Below are 22,213 nucleotides of genomic sequence, written 5' to 3'. Positions count from 1 at the left end.
ACTCACACACACACGCAGTGAGTTGGAGGTAAACTAAGAGCAAAGGCACTAAGATCAAGGAAGATTGAAAACAAAGGACAAGTGACCGTAGCTGTTCCTCAGTTGATGAGCACCCTCATCAATTTCTAGTTCTCTGCCACCACAGAAAAAATGGCTATAAATATTTTCATACATAGAGATCCTTTTTTCTTTTTTAGTCCCTTTGGGGTATAGTGTTAGTAGTGGTATTACTGTATGGATATGCACACTTTAGTAAATTTGGGGGGCATAGTTTCAGATTGTTTTCCACATAACTAGACCAATTTACATTTCTACCAGCAGTGTGTTAATGTGCCTGTTTTCCCACAGTCCCTCCAACATTTGTCATTTTCCATTTTTATCAATTTTGCCATTTTGATAGTTGATGTGGAACCTCAGAATTGCTTCAATTTGTATTTCTCTAATAGTGATTTGAAGTATTTTTTTATATCTCTATTGTTAGCTCAATTCTTCCTCTGAAAAGTGTTTATTCATATCCTTTATTTTATCAGTTGGAAAATAGCTTTTATTCTTACAAATCTGAATCAATTCTTTAAATTTCTTAAGAGTGAGACTTTTTATCAGGCATGCAAAGATTTTCCTTCATTATCTGCTTCCCTTTTAATCTTAGCTGAGTTGGATTTGTTTATGCAAAACTTTTAAATTTTATGCGAATTTTTGTGTTCCTTTCTGTCGCTTGTTTTGTCATGAACTCTCCTCATATTTATACATTTAAAAGGTAAATTTTTTCCTTACTTTTCTTAATTTGTTACGATGTCCCTCTCTTTGTATCTAAGTCATATTGGGCTTATCTTGTTAAGATGAGATATTGGCTTAAACTTGATTTGTACCAAACTTCTTTCCAGTTTTCTAAGCAGTAGCAACAGGCCTTGGATTTATCAAACACTAGGCTGTGGTGCTTGTTTGCTTCTGTTTCACTGATTGACCATTCTTTCCTAATCAGTATCAGAATGTTTGATGAGTACTGTTTAATAGAATAGTTCAGTATCTGATACTTCTAGGCCCTCTTTTCTTTTCCTTTTTTTTGGCTATTTCCCTGAAGATTCTTGACTTTTTGTGGGGGGAAAAACAAAAAACTTCTTAAGCTTTATAGATAATACAAAGGTTAGCGAATTTTTCTGGGGTTATTTGAGGCCCATCCTCATATTTGCTGCCATCAACCCCGCCCTTAATTTCCCTTGGAATTAATTGTACAGTGTTATTGATCTCTTTTCTACGTGGAGAAGAAGGAGTGGTCAGGGGTGTCTGTCGTGTTGTCCCAGCTCAGCTACAGAAACACCTCAGACTCAAGCCCAAGTATTTCATACCGTTTCAGCATGTTATTGTAGTATAACATTGTTGACCCAAAAAGGGTAAAAAAAGGCTCCCCCCCCCACTGAAGTAATATAAATGTATTGAGCATTCCCATGATAGCTGCTACTTCCTCCCAGCCTTGGAAGGAAACCAGCTAAAGAGGAAACCACTGTGAAATCACATGGTACTTAAAAGCCAGGCCTCCAGCAAAACATGAAAGGAGGAGTGGGGAAGGTACATCTGTCACTCTTGTCTAGTGGGATAAGGGTGGTGCTCATGGTAGTGAAGAGGAGATCCTGTGATGGCTGGGGGAAGGGGGAGGATGGACTAGACACCTCATACCTGCACCTTGGGTAGAAGCACAAATTTTTTATTGTTAGGACTCAAAGGTTTTAGTGTTTTTTGCCCCTGATTAGCCTATTACTTCCCTGGGTACAGGCTCCGCACAAGGTAATTGGTGGTAAGAGAGATTTGATTCTGAGGGGGTAGAAGTCATTTTGGAGGTGTTCTGGAAATCCTTACTGCAGTCAGGATTCTTGTTTGGTGCTTCCCTGAGGATCCAGGAGGCATCATCTTCATCCTCAGAGACTGAGCCTGCTAAGCCACTAACTTGGCCTCAGAATTCCTTCTACTCAAGTTCTGCTCTGACATCTTCATCATCTAAAAGAGACAGAAGTCAGGGCAGGAAGGAGGTGCAATGAACAGAGCACTGGCCCTGGAGTCAGGGGGACCTGAGTTCAAAACTGGCCTCAGACCGTTGATATTTACTAACTTGACCTTGGGCAAGTCATTTAACCCCAACTGCCTTGCCTTCCCCCCTCCAAAAAAAAAAGAGAGAGAGAGAGACTGAAATCTATTAGCCTATTCTGTCAGTTTGTCTTGTGCCTGGTCAGTGGGGATATCTACCATATAAGTAGATAAGTTGGGAAGTGTTGACCTTGGCTACATTTTTAAGTATATCATTTACAATAGAAGACAATGCCTACCCCTCATAATCCATCCCTGGTATATGCAGGGAAACTCCAGGGTTTTGGGATCGGACAATAGTAACAGAAATGATCACCATCTGAAGGTCTTTGGAGATTGTGTGTGAAGAGATCTTGTGGTATTGGGTCTAGATGTCTTAGATGATGGGATATTAGATGGGGTAAAGTGTAGTTTCTCTGTGAGGATAATTGCTCTTTTCCTTCCTTCCATTGTGAATACAGACTATCGGATTCTATAGGAAGCAGTCTTTGTGCTCAGTGGGGCTCTTGATCTTAGAGCCATCATTGTGATGTCCTCTTAGTTTAGGCCATGTCTCCTCCCTGGTGCATCTCTCAGCTGATGATCCACCAACAGCATGCTTTCTTCCAGGAGGAATTGCAGTAAAAGAGTACTCTATCCTAAACTTTCCTATTCCATAGAGGGTATGAACTTCAGTCCCCTGAAAAGGCTTTTATTTCAGAAAGCTTAGCTTCATGGTAGATGAAGATTTCTCTGAAAAAAGTAATCTTGTGTCAAGATGGTTGGCCTGGTGGTGGTAGGGTACCACTTAGGGAAAAAAAGGAAGTTATAAAATAGCAGTTTAACAGAAAATGTGATTATCTCAAACACAGGTGTTACAGTAACACAGTGATCATATCTTGTAAAGTCTTGCCTCTTGTTATTTCTGGGCATATGAAAATACAAATATTGAGCCAAAAAGTTTATTTGTCTCCTGTGCAATTTGAAACTAACTTCTTTCAGAATTCTTGCCCTTGTCAAATTCTGTATTTCATTTCCCTTTGGATCTTTTTATCACGTAGTCCTTAGCATCAATAGCAAAGCTACAGCACAGCACAAGTCTGTTTCATGAAGGTGGGCCAAGATTAAAATTAAATCCAAGAACTTTTTCTCAGTAAAAAGAGTCTCAGTAGTTACCTGAGGGCAGTGTGGCACAGTGTAAGGAGTATTGGTCTTAGAGTTACAAAAGACCCCATTTGCTACCTCTGATCCTATTGTGTAACCATGGGCAAGTCGTCTATAAAATGAAGCTAATAATACATGCAGTGCCAGATCACGGGTTGTTGTGAGGATGATAGGAGATGGATAAGGTAGAATGCTTTTCAATCTATAAAAATGTCATCTTGATGTATATGTAGGTTTTTTCTCCCTGAAATTTACTCAGTTAAGAAAATACCACAGCCACTAATTTTCTTTGCATGACCATCATATTTTTTTCTGGTTGGTAAGCCTACCTTCCTCCCCTTTTTTTTTTATCTTTGCCCCGTTAGCTAGTATCATTCATATCACTTTATTCTTAGTACTGTGCTTTGTACAAAGTAGGTGACACTCAGCAAATATTTGTTGATTGATTTAAGTAGTAGTTTTTATTTCAAGCAATAGTTAAATCAGATTGATATAACTTGTTTCTGTTAGTACTGTCCCATCCTGAATTACTTTTTGCCCTACTCATTAACATTCAGTGGCTTCCCTTGTATTTCTGAACTAATATACTGACTAGGGCCTGAGACCTCTGGTTGAGGAATGGTGTGGGGGGAGGAGTAGGGAGTGATGAGGGTTTCCTCTTGTTCCACTCTGGATCTGTAACCTGAGGAAGAGGAGGAGGGGGCAACAAAGCTGCCAGTTTGTACCTGTCCCCACTTTGGTACCCTGGTTTGTGTTTGGACCCCTTTTATTTCTCATCAGGATGTAGTTTGGTACATCCTTGCATTGCTTCCTGCTCCTCCATCTTAGCTCCATCATACGTTCTCCTCAGTGGTGTGGTTTCACATCTCTAGCACTGACCTTTTTCCCAGGATCATAGATGCAGCTTCCTGGTCGCTGTTTCTCCTTGGTTCGTTATCACTTCCAACTCCAAAATGTCTAACTCTCTTCTACCCACCTCCCCAGACTTACTTCCTAATTTTCCCATTTGAGGAAATATCATTCAAACTTGATAACCTTTTCTCCTCCATAAGTCCCAGTCAGTTATTAAGTCTTTTGTCATGTTCCCCACATTGAATTTTTTTTGTTACCTGTTTCTAGCCTTTTTTTCTTCTATTTTCATTTTAAATCTGGACCATTGTAATAATCTTGTAACTACATCCAGCCTTTTTTCATCCTTTACCACCAGTAATAGGATCACCATCTTGCACATAACTTCTAGAAAAATTTTATTAGAATGTCACTTTTGTTGTATTGTTTGCCCTACTAAATATTCAGTGACACTCCCCTTCCCCCTCCTTAAAGAGTCAAATGTTAACTCAGCTTATCAGTTAAGTCTGTCAAGATTCTGGCAGGTTCTTTGTCAGCCTTGTCTTCCTACTACTCCCTTGTAAAAATCCTCAACCCCTAGCCACACTAGTTATTTGGGGTCACTTACATGCTGCTTATTCTCCCTTTGAGCCTTTGTGTGTGCTCTTCTCTCTGCTCGGAATGGATTTTTCTCCATCCCTCTAACTATTTTAATTCTTCAAGACAATTAAAGGCCTACCATCTCCTTGAAGATGTTCCCTTAGTATCCCAGTTCACAGTGACCTTTCTTCTGAATTTCCATGCCTTTTATTGTCTGTTTTCTCACTTTTCTCAAAAAGTCTTCTTACCACCCTCCTCCACTCCCTCTACCCCCACCCCCATAGCTGAGGACCTTGCCCCATTCTGTACTGAGAAAATTTGTTATGCTATTTTTCCCTTCTCTCAGTCACATAGCATCTAGCTATGTTTTCCACCTTTTTCCCCTTTTACTTCAGTCTCTGATGGAAAGGCCCTTCCTCTTGCCAGGGCCATCCCCTCTATATGTAAGCTTTAATCATATCCCTTCCCATCTTCTCTAGCAAATTGCCTCCACAGTTATTCTCTGCCTCATGTTGTAATGATAATCACCTGTGAAAGATTTGTTTGCTTTGATCAATACAGTGATCCAAGACAGTTGCAAAGGACTCATGATGAAAAAATGCTATCCATCTCCAGAGAGAAAAACTGATGACCTCTGAATATAAATTGAAGTGTAATTTTTCTACTTTCTTTATTTTTCTTGCTCTTTTGAAATAGGGCTAATATAGAAATATATTTTGCATGATTTCACATGCATAATTGATATTATATTGCTTGTCTTCTCAGTATGTGGGAAAGGGAGGGAAGGAAGGAAAGAATTTTGAACTTAAATTTAAAAAGAAAAATGTTAAAAATAAAATATACAATTTTTAAAATATTCCTTGCCTCTGAGAGGGCAGTGTGACACAATGGAAAGGGCCTTAGATTTGGAGCCAGAGAACTGGTGTTCATCATGCCATTTGCTCCCCAGGACATATCGAACAAGTCAGTTTTACTTTCTTGGCATTGGTTTCCTCTGCTGTAAAATGAGGGAGGTAGACTGTATGACTTCAGAGGTCCCTTCCAGTTCGAAACTTTTGATCCTAAAATTGTTCCCTTGTCTTCACTCTCTCCCTGTTTACTATTTGCTTCATTACTGTCTGCATACACACCTAAATTTCTCCCATTCCTAAAAATCCCTCTCTTTACCCTACCATCCCCTCAAGCTTTCCTCTTCCCTTTCTCAGCCAAATGGAGATTATCCCCAAATTTGGCATCCTCTTCTCAGTGTTCATCCTCCCTGACCTTTTTGTAGCTTTTGACACTGTTGACCATCTTCTCTGGGATTTTCTCTTCTCTGTTGCCTTTTGTGTCATTCCTCTCGCTTGGTTCTGCTACCTGTCTGGCCACTCCACTTTGTGGGATCATTATCTACCTCATGACTGACTCTGGTTGTTAATCCCAAGGTACTATCCTGACTTGGGTTTTCTCCAAATACTCTTACTTATGAACTCTATGCTAGTGATCCAGTCAGATACAGTTCAGGTCTCTCTCCTGAGCTTCAGTCATTATAAACTGCCTCCTGCCTATTTCATTCTGGATATCCTATATCCTGTAGTTATTTCAGAGTCAGCATGTTGTAACAGAACTCATTCTCTTTGCCAAACCCTCCCCTCTTCTCAACTTCTCTGTTATTGTCCAGGCACCACTCTCTTTATGATCACCTGCACTGCTGCCACTGGTTTATGCTCTGGTTGCCTCTCACCTAGGCTATTTTAACAGCTTCTTAATTGTTCATCTTGCCTCAGCTTCCTTCTCATTCCAATTCATCTTCCACATAGCTGTCAAAGTGATGTCCTAAAGCACAGGATTGACTATATTACTTCCTTACTCAGTAAACTCCAGTTGTTCCCCATTACCTTAGGGTCAAATACAAACTTGTGCTTAGCCTTTTAAACCCTCACAGCCAGGCTCCATTCTGCTTTTACAGTCTGTTTTATAACACTGCTTTGCTTTGGGGCCGCTAGGTGGTGCAGTGGATAGAGCACCATTGCAGGAGTCAGGAATACCTGAGTTCAAACCTCACCTCAGACACTTGACACTCAGTAGCTGTGTGACCTTGGGTAAGTCACTTAATCCCAGTTGCCTCATCCTGGGTCATCTCCAGTCATCCTGATGAATATCTGATCACTGGATTCAGATGACTCTGGAGAAGTGAGGCTGGTGACCTGCACAGCCCTCCCTCACTCAAAACAAAATCAAGTGTAGGTCATGTCATTATATCTCTGATGGCATGGTCTTCTTTGGCAACAAAGGACGAACATACACACACCATTTATAACACTGCTCTGCTTTACGTGCACATTGGACCTGCCAAACTAGCTTTCTTTCTGCTTTCATCCTTGTTCTCTACCTGACCCTTCCCTAATACCTGGGATTCAGTCTCTCTTCACCTCTTTCTTTTAGAATCTTTATCTTCCTTCAAAACTCTGCTGAAGTGCCACCTTCTGTGTGAAACTCTTCCTGGTAGCTTACCCAGCTGGCACCATCCCTCTAACAGACTATTTTATATCTGTTTCCTGTATACCTGCCTGTTGTCTTCCTTCTCTACAACATAAACTTTGTAAGGGAAGGACCCATTTCACTTTTCTTTGTCTCTCCAAAGTTTAGCACAACACCTGGTACATAATTGGTACTTAAAGAGTAATCGTCAATTTACTGAATCATGCATTTGATGCTTAAAATTAGTAATATAAGGGCAGCTACTGCATTGGATAGAATACTGGGCCTGGAGTCAGGAAGACTCCTCTTTCTGAATTCAAATCTGGCCTCAGACACTTACTAGTTGTGTGGTGTTGGGTAAGTCACTTAACGCTGTTTGCCTCATTTGCCAAATGAGTTGGAGAAGGAAATGGCAAACCATTTTGCCAAGAAAATGTCAGTATCTTTGCCAAGAAATGGGCACAAATCCCCACAAAATGGAGATGCGACTGAAATAACTGAGCAACAAAATATGACTTCTTTTTAGTTGTATGTATTTCTCTCCAATTTCATTTTAAATTCTTTAAGGACTATTGCACTTGATGATTATATACTTTAGACTTTAGAACTGTACTTTTCATGTAATAATCGGTTAATTTAATATTGGTTAATTTAAAAGCTTATTGATTATATTGGACTGTGGCTACTGCATTTTTCTTCTTGGGATCACAAAGATTGTTTTTTCAAACTACAACATGTCCAAGTTTTAATGGAAGGTCTCTAGGAAACTTTCTTTCTGATTTCCATTGCAGATACAGTCATTGAAGATTTTTGGTAACACACAAGCCTTGAGGGCTTTAACCTTTAGACTGAAACTGGGTTAGAACCATGGGTTAGAATTTAAAAGAAGTTCCTCAGCTTCCTGCCCTCCCCCGAAATTTTGGGAGTATCATAACATCACAGCTTTATATTTTATATGACTGAGACAGTTTTCTTTTGATTCCATTAGGTTTGTGCATATCCTTCTGCTTATTTCAGCCCTGCCATTAGGCATCTTAAACTTAATGCTTCAGAATGGGTGGTAGAACGGAGCCTCTGCCACAAACTGGCATTTCTTTTGGGAGGAAATTGTTCTCTTTCTGAGTACAAAATTTGGGGTGGAGAAAGGAGACTGACTCTTCCTGTCTTTTCCTGAGCTAAAAGTGCAGGGACTGCTCACAGCCTTAGTCCTACTACTGATAGACACAGAAACTTTGACATGCATGCTTTCCAGACTGAGCTGCTTTGCTCCTCCTTGAACAATCTCAATATAACACTTTCCCCCCTCCCTCCATGCTCAACTTAGTATGAACACTCAATCAGCTTAACCCATTGCAGCTCAGAACTCAAAAGTTCAAGAGATCTGCCAACCTTAGCCTTCTGAGTAGCAGGGGTTACAAGCAAGCATCACCGTTCCTTGCTGACTACAAATGCTACATAGAATTAACTTATAATTCCTAGGTGAGTAGCCATTCTTTTAGGGTAAACATTAAATTGTTCAGCATCTCAGGTTTTGTTTACAATACAATACACATTTATTAAGCATGTATTATGTCCTTTGGCATTGTGCTTAGCTTTGGGGGTGCAGTAACAGAAGTCCCTGCTCCCCAAGGGTTTTTACTGCGTCTTGGGGGAAGAAAACAAAAGCAAACTGAAAGGGGAGTGGGGAGAGGTCACTATGATGATGGTGTAGAACTTAAGGAGTGCAGCTCCTTGTAGAAAATGCAGACCTGGATGAGCTTTGAAATCTTCTTTAAATAGAGACTTTGGGAGGAATTGATTGCTCTTCCCTCAGGTCTTCCAGAAGGGCTGATGAAAGGTGAAATGACTGACACCTCTTCCACTAACTCAATCTCAAGTTGAACCTTTTTGCAAATCATAATATCCCAGATATAGAGCTGGAAGGGACTTTATAGGTTTTTTAGTCTAACCTTCTTATTTTACACATGAACAAATAGGCCCAGAAGCTTGAAGAGACTTTCCTTAGAACACTTCCGTAGTGTCAGAGCCCAGAGTGTAAATAAAACCCAGATCCTCTTGACTCCAAATCCTCCATTGTGTTCTACTGCCTTGCCTAATTTGTCTATTAGAGGTACAAGGAATTTATCTTAAAACTTTCATTGGTCTTTTTAAAATTTAACTTTCATTTCCAAATATATCCCTTCCCCTTCATTCCTTTATCCAGAGACAATGCCTTGTAACAAAGAAAAGCCATATTTCAAAAGACAATCACCTCTCAGCGTATTCAGTGTTGTATATCATCTGACTTCTTCGAGGAAGGGAAGGATGTACATTTCCCTTCTCTGTGGGAGTGAGCTTGTTTACACAGTTTCAGAGTGGGTTTTGTTGTTATTTTGATTGACTTTGTTGTGGTTGTTAGGTATGTTCTTTTCCTGATTTTACCTGGTTCTCTCTGTTGCAATTCATAGGAATCCTCCCATGTTGCTCTGAATTTCTTATTCATCATTTTTTACAGTTCAGTAATATTCAGTAGTATAATTACACTCATGTACCATAATTTGTTTAGCCATTTTGCTGTCTTTGGGCATTTGTTTTATCATTATTTCATGCAGTTTATGTATCTTGAAACGTTTCTTTTAAAATTTGTATACACAGGGCCACAACTGTTCGTTACAAAGGGAGAAATCTTCGAATCAAAGCTCCAATGTGCAGGGCCCTGAAGAAGCTCTGTGATCCAGATGGTGTGTAAAAATTCTCTTTTTAGTTCTCTTAGTTACTAGTCCAAGTTTTCGTAGTTACTGCATGTCCTGATGTTCACTTTTGCCTTCACAGGCACAGTTCTGTAGTGGTTGTGGATTCAAAGAGAACTGTGCTTTTGTTGCCCTGTTATGGGGCCAATGTTAAAAGTTAGAATGGAGAGAGAGACCATTGCTGCTTAGGTAGAGTTAGCTGTATCTCTCTTGCAAGACTGCTGAAACTGCTTTAAATTTACCCCTATTTTGAATTCTGACCTCACAAGTTAGGAGTTCTTCTTGGCCTTAAAAATCCACCCGTTCTTGCTGAGTCTTGCCCAACAAGGCAGCCAAGTTCATTTAAAAACTCCAGTAATACTGTGACCTGGTCACCCTCAGTATAAAGATCCTTTCTATAAGGTGCCCCTAAAAACTAGCCTGTCTTCCCCTATCTCTGACTCTTAAAACACATTCCCCTCTGGGATGTTGGGTGGCTGTGCTCTTGAGAATGTCTCAGCAGCCAAATGAGAGTCAATCCAGATCCTTTTGTGGTGTCTTTCCTCTTCCTTCCTACCACCTGCGTAGTTGTGTGGGGGAAATTCTCGTCTTTTGACCCCATTCACTGTCATATGGTTTGTGTATCAAAGTTTAATTCCACGATTTTCATAGTTTTACTTTTCTTGTTACACAGGTCTAAGTGATGAGGAAGATCAGAAGCCAGTGAGGCTTCCTCTGAAAGTTCCTGTGGAATTGCAACCACGAAACAACCATGCTTGGGCTCGGGTACAGAGTCTTGCCCAAAACCCACGCCTCAGGTAGTTTACACTGTTTAAGTAGCTCTTCTCCTGTCCTAGTGGTAGAGGACAAGATCATTTCTTTTGCTTTTTACATTTATTGTTCTGTGATGCCCTTAGTTAAAAGGTGTGGTCAGAATTACTTTGAAGTGACTGTGAGAGAAACAAGGGATTGCCATTTACTGCTTCTAGCCCTTTTCTGAAAATTGGTACCCTTCTACACTCTAGCCTTGGTTAAGAGATGATAGTGAGCTCCTACAAGTATTTATTAAGTATAGTGTTCAGAACATTGGGTTCTGGAAGACATTCAAAACTGAGGCAAGTTAGATTTTTTTTTTGTAGGTCTGGTTCCAGGCTGCTGCTTTCACGTTCAGTGGTGTTGGAGCAGAGAAAATATTAGAAGTCTATAAAGGGATGAGGAGGTAGTGAAGTAGGTGTGGTGGCGTTTAGGAGGTGGGTAAGAAGTTGAAAGGCTTAGGCAACCTGTTAGCACTTTTTAAAAGAATATTCTTTTTTGTTTTAATCTTGTCATCCAAAAGCATAAAAGAGGGGAATCTGTATGAAACTGTGAACTGTTATCTAGTATGTTTTTTGAAAACTATATTGAACTTAATAAAATGGTTAACAGAACTGCCGATTTTATTTTCTTACGAAAATAAATATTTCCTGTCCTGTGTATTTTTTAATGCTTTCATTTGATTCCCTGCTTTTCCATTTTTATCCCTAACTCACCCATATATAATCCCTCCCTTGTAACCAAGTCATTGTTGTTGCTTTTTTTCCCTTTGCATCACAAAATCTCTCCCTTTCAACTTTCCAAGACTTGGTAAACCTTGCCTTATTCTTATTGATATATACACACACATATATATACATATATATATTCCATAATTTTGGTGTTTTATATATATATATATATATATATATATATATATATATATATATATATATATATATCTGGGTGTCTTATGTGTTCATTCTCTAGACTTTTAAATGTATAACTTTTTCATGTTCCCTTCCAAAATTTATAACATTTATGTGTTACATGCCAATATGTCTTCTGTCTGTGCATTCTTTATATAGTTGTAATTACTGTGTATTGTGATTCTACTTTTGTTAACCTTTGTATCACTTTTTCTAATCCTTATTATCCATGTTTCTTTGTGTTCTTCATTGATTTCTAACCTTTGAACCTGATAAGTGATCTTAACACTCCCACCTTCTCTGGTAATGACAGATAGAAGGGTGGATATCCCTTCTGTTATAGCTCAGGAGTCACTCTTTCTCACTCCTCTCTATGAGTTTTTCTTTGTGCTTTTGACCTTTTACTGTTTGGTTTCTCTATAGGATGATTGTAGAACTACATCGAAAGGTTTCTAGCCTCATTGAATTTCTAAAGCAGAAGTGGGCGTTACATGAAGTACGAATTGTATCCTTTTTTGGACTAGAAAAGGACCCCCTAAGCTTGGTAGCATGTGTCACTGTGGACAGCATTCTGTTTACTTTTTGTAATTTAGATGCAGTCTCGTGTTTGCCGGTATTACCAATTATACATCTGGGTGAATTTTTGAGGTGAGGGTGAGAGTATAGTGGCTATACTATGTGTTTGCTTAGTACCATAATAAAAACTGGGAGCTTATTCGTATTTTTTTTAATCACATTTCATCACCCTGCTGAACCTTGGAACTTTTGTCAAGCTCTATCTTTTGGGATTCTGTTATCTAGTGTAGGCAGTATCACTAAAGTATTCATGTTATTTTCTTAATTTAAAAGAAGGTAATAGAAATCTGACTTCTTTAGATTATGTGAATTGTCTGATTCTGGAGGGACTACTTAAGTTGGTTTGAGTTTGCTGAAAAAAGAGAGAGGCTGGCCATCATTGTTATTTCATTGTAAAGTAACTGTACAGGACATAAATTGTGAGACAAATCTAAATTCAGTAGGATGATGGTAATAGCACTAAAAATGACTATTCATTAGCATTTAAAAATGTCTTCTGCATGTGTAACATAGTATTGTCCCTGAGAAATAGAACTAGTCATGTCTGTACACTGGTTGAAAATCATTTAGTTTTAGGTCATCCCAACCTTCATATTTTAAGAATGAGGACACGTTTTAGGGGGCTGGGAGGGCAGTGGGCTATGTGCTCCTTGCTGAATTCCTTGACAGTACTTATTTAGCGCCAAACACTGGATGCACGGCAGCTCCAGGACTCTAGAGATGGGGAGACAAGGGCCCAGCTTTCAAGGGAGAAGGCTACCCTGCACCTCTTCCCTGGGGAGAACTGTACACTCACACCCTTACCCGGAGTGGCCCGAGTAGTTCACTCAAAGGCTTTCTGCACAGTGCACTGGCAGGAAAGTGGCAAATGCAAACAGAACACAAAGGACTCTCATTTGCTGCCTCCTGCCCAAATCCTAGGCATTCAGAGTGGTCAGGGTACGGCCCGGGGCCAAGTGAAGTATCCGCGGGGAGCAAGTGATGCCAAGGGCTGTGGGAGGAGTGAGAATATGGCAGAATTGATGAGAATGCCCCATCCTCCCGCCGATGCTTCTCAGAGCTCTGGAGAGAGCTCCCCAGAAAGTGGCCCCAGTGAGGGGGCAGCCCTGAGCCTTAGCAGCCCAGATGCTCCTGACAAGATGCCTTCAGGGCTTCATGACTCAGGAGGAAACTTGGAGAAGACTAATGTGGCAGCTTCTACAGAAGGTAGAGATGGCTCTGTCAGTGACCAGCCTTCTGTACCCATACCTGGAAGTGTATCATGTGCCTGCAGCCAGATCCCTGACCTGGAAGAAGAGCTCTCTCTCCTAGATCCATTCCCTCGGTACATGAAGTCCTGCCAGGACCTTATCATCCCAGAGAAATGTTTTTGTACAGACAGACTGTCTAGGCAAGAGTCTGCTCCCGCCAGTGGGTCCACCTCTCCAGAGGCTCCTCCAGCTAGTAACATAGAAACTGCTGACCTAGTGACAGGTCAAGGACCATCGCTCATCAGTGCACAGCCTAGAGCTGAAACTCAGATTAGCCAAGGTCTGGGATTGCACCCAGATGTTTGCACTAAGGAGTTAGCTGATGCACCTGCTGAGGACTTCCAGGAGAAGCTCAGCTCCTCCTTTACATCTCCATCTCAGGGACAGCCTGCCACAAAGCCTCTGAAGGAGAGCCCAAGCCGGCTTGCCCAGCAGGTCAGAGAGGAGGGGTGGAACCTACAAACCTCCGAAAGCCTTACACTGGCTGAAGTCTACCTCATGATGGGCAAGCCAAACAAGCTGCAGCTAGAATATGACTGGTTGGCTGTCCTGGGGCCAGAGACAGAGACCCAGAACTCGAGGGAGCCAGGGCAGGACCCTAGCTCTGGCTCTACATCTGCAGCTCTTCATAAGCAGCGACTGCTTAGCTGTCTCTTAAAACTAATTTCGACCGAAGTCAACCCTAAACTGGTAAGTGTGTATATTTATGTGTCTGTGTGCTTGTTACATACTACTGTCACTTTCTTAAGGTATAGCAAAAGTGTATAAGTGGTTTCTGTTCCATTTGGTTGGGAGCCTTATATTTTTTCCAGTTTAACTTCTAACACAAGTTGATCTGTATAGCTAATGATGTTGTTCCTGGTGGGCAGCAGGTTTTTTTAATGTGGCAGATTTATCCATGATGCTTGTGTGTTCCTTATGAAAGGAGAGCAAGCTGAGATCAGAGGATAAAAACTAGGTATTCAGTAAAATATCAATTTGGACCATTATCTTAATTATACTTTGGATTTATACCACACTTTTTTCTTTTTATTAATTAATTTATTTTTAGTTTTCAGCATTCACTTCCACAAGCAATTTTCTCCCCATCTCTCCTCCCCCCCCCCCACCCCAAGATGGCATGTATTCTAATTACCCCTTCCTGCCACCTGCCCTCGCTGCTGTCATCCTTCCACCCTCACCTCTTCTCTTATTTCCTTCCCTTCTATTTTCTTGTAGGGCAAGATAGATTTCTATGCCCCATTACCTGTATGTCCTCTTTCCCAGTTGCATGTAAAAATAATTTTTGACATTTGTTTTTAAAACTTTGAGTGCTACATTCTCTCCCCTTTTCCCTCCCCACCCAGCCTCATTGAGAAAGCAAGCAATTTGGTATAGGTTATACATGTGTAATTATGCAAAGCACTTCTATGACAGTCATGTTGGGAAAGACTGACTGTATTTCCTTCCTCCCTGTCCTGCCCCCCATTTATTCTGTTCTCTTGTTTGACCTTGTCCCTCCTCAAAAGTGTTCGCTTCTATATTGCTCCATCCTCCCAGTTGCCCTCCCTTCTATCGTCCCTCTCCCCTTTATCCTCTTCCCCCCTACTTTCCTGTAGGGTAAGATAGATTTACTTACCCAATTGAATGTGTATGTTATTCCCTTCTTAAACCACAACTGATGAGAGTAAAGTTCACTCATTCCCTCTTAGCTCCCCCTTCTTCCCCTCCATTGTAAAGCTTTTTCCTGCCTCTTTTGTGTGAGATAATTTACCCCATTCTACCTCTCCCTCTCTTCTTCTCCCACTCCCACCCCTTAATTTTATTTTTCAGTTATTGTCCCTTCATGTTCAACTCACCCTGTACCCTCTGTCTGTCTGTCTCTCTACACATGTGCATGCGCGCACACACACATATACACACACACCCCACTTTTTAACTTAATCTGTTTTCCATTCTGCTACGTCATATGTCCTCTGAAGTAAGGAACTAAAAGCATTACTAGACTTAACCTAATTTGGTGGCCAAAGACTTGGTTCTGCTACTAATTTGCTATGAGACCTCTCTAGGCCTCAGTTTCCCCTTTCACTTGGTGATTTTCCAGTTCCAAATTCCTTTTTATAGACCCATAAAAACTAAAACAAAATGACAGTCCCAAGGTTTGGTGTATTGGCCAGGTTTAGTAATCGTGCTTGGTCTAGAATTGTTGACTCCTGACCCAAAGAGTCACTGCATCATATTAGTTGATTTGGAAATGTACCTGTTGGTGGTAGTTGATTTATTTGAAAGTAATAAGAATATAGATTTTTATTCTGGGACTGAGCCTCTCAGATTTCTGTCACTATCATCTTAATGTAAATCCAAGCTTGTGACAATATTAACAGTGATCTGCAGGCAGTCTTAACTGTCTTGTATCTAAAATGCTACATAATTGTCAGTTACTATGTTATTATTTTTATTATCCCTTTCTCAAGTGAAATGTGCTTCTTTCCCTTTAAGAAAACACTTCTTTAGAAATAAATTTAAAGACAACTCCAAAAGACTCATGATGGACAGTACTATCCAGATCCAGAGAAAGAACTTTGGAGTCTGAATGCAGATGGGAGCATGCTATTTGCTCTCCTTTTGTTTTGTTTTCTTTCTTCTTTCTCATAGTTCCTCCTATCCTCATTCTTCTTTACATCATGACTAATGTGAAAATATGTTTAATATGAATGCATAAGTAGAGCCTGTATCAGATGGCATGCAGTTTTGGGGATGGGAAGGAGAGGGATAGGGAGAAAATTTAAAATTCAAAATCTTATGCAAGTGAATGTTGAAATCTAAAAATAAATGAATTCTTTTTTAAAAGAGGGGAAAAAATAAATTTAAAGAAGAATCTGCTATTTCTGCTTATGAACTTCAAAGACTTATTAGGACATTATTTCCAGCAGTAAAAAAATCAGAATTCATTAGTTGATAATAAAAATTAAAAATATTTTTTACTTATTCAGGAACAGTTTCCACTGTTCCTTTAAATCCATTAAGATCCCTCTTTGAAAGAAAAACTATGCTTTGCATTTTGGCCAGAATCTTCCACACAAGATTTAACAATACAATGCATTCATTAATATAAATGTAATTTATTAATACATTCATATTAATACAATACACATAGATGCAATTTATTAATATATATGCATTGAAAATGGAAAGAGTTTCAGAATTCTTTTTGGTAAGCCAAACATACTCGTTCTCTGAGTCATTTTCAACTTAGGGTTATAGTATTCATGAAACAAAATTTCATGGCAAAGTTAAACAAAAATACATGTTGATGTTTGTAGTTTTTATTTACTTAAATAGAATAGTAATTAATGTTCTGAAGGTTCACCCTTTGAGAAAATTTTCTTCTAGAAACTTAAATACTCCTTGATTACTTATTTTAAGACAGTTCTTTATCTTTTGCAGACTTATGAAACCCTTATTGAACCCCTTCTCAGAACAGTGTTTTTTAAAATGCAGAAAATGGGATTACAACAGAAGTCAAAATCATATTGATATAGTTATTAAAATTGTTTTCAAAAGTTCATAGACCCCAGATTAAGAACTTCCTGCTGTAAGGATTTAGTGTTTTCTAAGATGAATAAAGATCCTTTTCTTAACTGGTTTCAGGAGACATTTTCACTCTTAATTTGGTGCTATAAACAAGGGAAACTCTAATAATCCTTGTTTCAAGGACTCAAGATCCAACCCTGAAATTAAGTCTTCTATTCAAGGAAAAGTAATTAAGTCTGATTCAAATATGACCAAGGACTTTACACTGCAATATAATCATAATTTTATTTCTTAACATTTCCATACCTCACAGATCCTACTAATAGTCACTTCTAATTCTGTGTCAATCAGTTCCCAGCAGGCATTTTTCCCTGATTGGCCTTTTGTAGCTTCATATTGATGAGTATCTCAAGCTGCTATAACCCATCACATGTAGACATATAGGCTATTAAATGTATCTAATGTGACAATCCAAAGATTTTTATCATAAAGGCTCCCTTTAGAAAAAAACCCTGAAACTCCTATTTTAAAAGTAAGCTGGGTCCTTGTACTTGGATACAAAATTTCTGAGGTTGGGAGTGATCTTGATTTATAAAATAGTTCTTTCTCAAACCTCTTTGGAATTGACCCTTAGTGTTTGAATTTTATGGTGCCTCTCCTCAAAATGCCATGTACCATACATTTGTTGTTCTAGGGTAAACAAAAATTAATTTTGTTTTGAGCTTTGGGGGGAGCAGGAAATTTTGTGGCATAATTTGAGATGTTCAGATTTTTTTTAAAATCATAAGAATTATTTGTTGTACGCAGAGATATGTTGAATGTTAGAAAATCAAAGTTAGGAATTTCTGCTTTAAATAATGTCAGTTCATCCTTACTGCACTTATCTGCCTTCCTTTATTCTTCAGTCGGTTTCTTTTCCATTGACCTCGAACTTCTGAGAGAGTGTTAGGAGCATAATCAGCGCAGAAAAAAAAGTAGAAAAAATTTTGAAGTCTTAAGAAAAATGAATTTTAGGGGAAAATTCAAGTATGTGTACTTTCTTAATTTAGGATGATGAAAATGTATTGCATTTAATTTGTGTGGTCAAGCAACTATGATGTTTGACAGATATAAAGGCTTAGAAAAAAAATTTCAATGTGAAGAACTCTTTTTCCTTATTTATTTTTAAACCAAACTAAAGATCTTTAGAAAAAGTAATTTTTCTTTCTCCATCTCCTCCCATTTTTAGTGGGGATTACTGGACATGAGACTAATGCTGTGAGGATATATCTACTAAGGTTTCGAAGTTTAACTTTGAAAGTTCAAGTAATTTATGTGTAACTCTGGAATCAGATTTCATATTTTCCGGCTCCAGGTTTTCTAGCAGTTTTGCTGGTGTAAGGAAAAGTTTTAGTTGTTCTTTAAAGATAGGTTACTTAATTGTTTAATACTCCCTTTCTTTGGTTTGAACTCTTTATATAATAATTGGCAAATTGCTGTAGTTTTGTTCTTGTCACGTTTTTTGTTTAGTAAGTCAGGTTGCCATGTCCTATCTAGTGTGTTTTAAAATATGTTAAGCAGTGAAGTCATACTTGTAAGTTCTTTGCGGGGAGAAAGACCTTTTATTTTCTTGGTAGCATAGCAGAGTTGCAAGCTTTCTTGTTAGGAGCGTCTGTGGTAGAGTGGACCAGACCCTGAATTTGAAGTCAGGAGACTTGGATTCAAATTCCAGCTCTGTAACTTATGCTCATAAATTTAGAATCCAAAGGGTTGTAAAGGTCATCTATCTCAGTCCACTCCTTTTAAGATTAGGAACCTCAGGCCTAGAGAAGTTAAGCAGTGTTGCTGAGGTCATGTAGCTAAGAGACAGATAGGATCTGAACTCGCCTCTTCCCCTTCCCCTCCTCCGGAGGCAACTTTCTTTCCCCTGTGCCATGTTGCCATTTACAAGATGGAGTTTCAAGAACAAGTCACTTTACTTCAGAGTTTCATTTTCTTCGTCCGTAAAGCTGAGATGATCCTTTTTCTAACTACCTCACAAGAGGTAGGAGAGTGTTTTTTAAACCTTAGAGTGCTGTAGAAATATAAGTTGTTATTTCTGTTGGCTGTGCTTTGGGCTCTTATTGGTAACCCTGTACTAAACAAGCAGCCCCCCCATTGTCTACTGAAAGAGCTCAATCTGGTGATTAAGAACGTTGATATGAAAGCAGCTCTTGAAATCTTCTAGTTTAATGTTTTTCTCTCTTCAACCCCAGTTTTTTGTTGCTGTTTTTGTTTTGCTTTTTCGTTAAAAGTCTCTGTGATGCCCTTGATCATCTGCTTCTTTGTTGAAGGAATAAAACTTTCATGATGTTGTTTGGAGCAAGACCATTTACTTCAAACTGGGGCTAGTTGTGTTGACTGTGCACTGAATCCTTCATCTCCCTCCTAGACTCCTGAATCTAATGCCGTCTCTGTGGCTTCAGTGAAGCCCACTCAAGAGGAACAGTCACTAACACCCCCAGGGAAAGTGATAGCCATCAGCACCCGGAGTCCCCGCTGTGCCCGAAATCAGTCTGCCCTCCGAAACAACAAGAACTTCTCTCCCAACTCATCCAGCTCCTCAGGTGAGATGTTAAGGGAGTCAGCCCACAGCAGCCATTCATCTAATCTTGTAACCCACCATTCCCTTACTCTGAAATTTCAGAAGTGTCCTACGTGAGCCAGTCAGTGTTTCCTGTTCAGTTCAATTTAATAAGGATTTATTAAGCACCTGCTGGGTGTCAGGCACTCTGCCTGCCTAGCACTGGGAATACAAAGAAGAAAAAGACTGTCCCTGCGCTCAAGGAGTTCACGTTCTAATAGGGGAAGACAACATATAAAAGAAAGCCAGAAAAGGGGGTTGGGGATGACAAACACCAGAGGGTACCCATCTTGTCCTGTGGAATTGAAACCCGGCAGAGCTGCAGATGCAGTGTGTCACATAACTCAGGAGTTGTAGCTGCCACTTACCAAAATCATTACAGCTGAGGGACACTGAATTATCGTGACAATCGTAGTGGCTTCACCCCTCAGCTCAGTCTTATGGAAGAGTAGAAAATGAATTTTTAGCCCAAGAAATATTTCTCTAAGTACCCTAGTGGTACTCAAAACTCATAGCATAGATTTAGAGCTCTGAGGTATGTAATTCAACCCCCTTATTTGATATAATTGAAGTGTAGGAATAAATTGGATAGATTTTTAAAAGACTTATTTCATTGAACTTAGTATAAAAAAAGCATTTTTTTTATATGTAAGCTTTTTCTTAGATTGTAAACTCAAGTTGAATAGTAGGGACACTTTATAAATTTTTCTTTTCATGATACCTAAGCTAGCACCACAGGCGAACAGGTCGTGAAATAAATTATTCTTGATTATGATCAAGAAAAATATATTTTGTCAATTCTTAAAAGATTTGATATTGAATTACTTTTCTGCTACCTTTTCTGAGAATCTCAAAGCCATTCTTCATCATTATTTGAATGCTAATCCAGTGTTCTACTTGTAATGTATGTTACGCTTCTTCCACCTCCCCCCGAATCAGTCCATTTCTGTATACCTTTACCATACGGTGCTACAATTAAGTGACTCGAAGCGCGGGAGCTTCTGGCCGGACAGACCGAGGGAGCAATTCCCGGCGCTTTTGTTATTGAAAGTGGCTGTTCTTTTTTCCCAGATTACTCAAGCAGCATAAAAAAATCATTCCCAGTGACTAATAACTGTGTAAACCTGCCTTAGTAGTTTTTTAGTGCTTAGTTATCCTGAGAGCACAACATTTACAAAATAAGGTAGTCTGTGAGCATTGTGAACAAGTCATCAGAAATACTGTAAGTTCCTGAGGAGCCTCAGCAGGAGGCTCTTCATGATTGGAACTTTTTTCTTCTCTTTTTTCACCCGTAAACCTTTTTCCTTTTGTTGGATGACAAATATGTGAGCATCGGGTATTGTGGTTACTTTCTCAAATGTCGGTTCTGTTAGTCCTGTCCATGGAGCTATGTTTGATAAAGTTTATAACTTTCAGCTTTTCTTCTGGTTCCTCTAATAACCTGTGAACCATACTCTTTAAATTGATCCCATTTCGTTTCATATTCTATTCTGAAAAAGAACATAGAACAGCTAACTTGAAGATGTTTATGTTTTAGCAAAGAAAGGGGGGCACTATCTGATCGAATATCAGAAATAGAACCATGACAATAATGATAGCAGCTGGCACTTATGTAAAATCTACTGCATGCCAGGCAGCATGCTGGACTCTTCACAAATGCTGTCTCATTTGATCTTCATGACAACTCTGGATGGGAAGTGATAATACCCAACTTACAGCTGAAGAAACTGAGGCAAACAGGTTAAGTGACTTACTCAGGGTCACACAACTAGTGAGTATCTTAGGCTGGATTTGAACTTGAGTCTCCCCTTTTCCAGGCCCATTGCTCTTTCGGATGTACTACCTAGCTCCCCCAGGAATATCTGAGTTCAAGATGGACAATTAGAGATTTGTGATCCTAGACAAGTCACTTGACCTCTCTTTGCCTTAGTTTCCTGAACTGTAAGATGGTAATAACAATACCAACTTTGTAGGGTTGTTATCTGGATCAAATGATAGTATTTGTAAAATATTTACCATAGTTCTTAGTGTGTAGTAGGCATTATATAAATGCTTATTCCTTCCCCCTCCCCTAACCCCAGCAAGAAATAAACTAGAAATGCGTTGTCTATATGTATCAAAAATACAGAAATTCCTTGCAAAATGATTCATTCTCATAGTTTGTTATATAATTTTCCCAAAAATTTGATTGTCAGGAAAGACAGCATATAACAAAAGAATGCTAGATTAGATGTCATAGAATTTGTGACAAGGTCACAGCTATTTCCTTTCCTACCTTCCTGACCTTTGACAGGTCATCTCACCCTTCTCAGCTTCAGTTTCCTCATGTGTAAAATGAGGGAGGTAGACTAGATGACCTCTGAGCTTCCTTTCCAATATGAGTTGTTGATCCTATAAACTTTTTATCTCTGCTAAAACAGTCATTGAAGCCATTCATTTATTTTCTTCTAAGGTTTGCGAAACCCTCCAAGACCTCTTCTGGTAGCTGCTCCATCCAATTCGGGAAACAGTGATTCTGATGGGGGGCTTTTTGCAGTCCCAACAACCTTGCCACCCAATAGCCGACATGGAAAGCTGTTTTCGCCTAGCAAGGATGCAGAATTGACTTTCCGACAGCATCTTGACACAATCAGTGTAAGTGCAGAAAGAGCATAATCTGAAATATGACTAGACCTGATCTGTCTCCACAGAAGATGAGCTTACACGTTACTCCATAGATACTGTAAAGAGCTT

General features: G+C 39.3%; 1 protein-coding gene across 5 annotated transcripts in view; it reads left to right on the top strand.

The window, feature by feature from the left end:
- CRAMP1 (cramped chromatin regulator homolog 1) overlaps positions 1-22,213 on the top strand; it is a 106,207-nt gene that overhangs the window by 66,182 nt on the left and 17,812 nt on the right. For all 5 annotated transcript variants that reach the window (XM_072600025.1, XM_072600019.1, XM_072600043.1 and 2 more), the window contains exons 7-12: positions 9,745-9,830; positions 10,513-10,636; positions 11,963-12,044; positions 12,796-14,055; positions 19,289-19,463; positions 21,933-22,114. In XM_072600025.1, coding sequence (XP_072456126.1) covers positions 9,745-9,830; positions 10,513-10,636; positions 11,963-12,044; positions 12,796-14,055; positions 19,289-19,463; positions 21,933-22,114 — 1,909 coding nt within the window. The remainder of the gene's footprint in view (positions 1-9,744; positions 9,831-10,512; positions 10,637-11,962; positions 12,045-12,795; positions 14,056-19,288; positions 19,464-21,932; positions 22,115-22,213) is intronic.

Source organism: Notamacropus eugenii, chromosome 1, assembly GCF_028372415.1.
Source record: "Notamacropus eugenii isolate mMacEug1 chromosome 1, mMacEug1.pri_v2, whole genome shotgun sequence".
In the NCBI taxonomy this organism is placed as follows: Eukaryota; Metazoa; Chordata; class Mammalia; order Diprotodontia; family Macropodidae; genus Notamacropus; species Notamacropus eugenii.
Note: the sequence above shows the minus strand (reverse complement) of the source record. Positions and strands in the feature narration are given on the sequence as shown.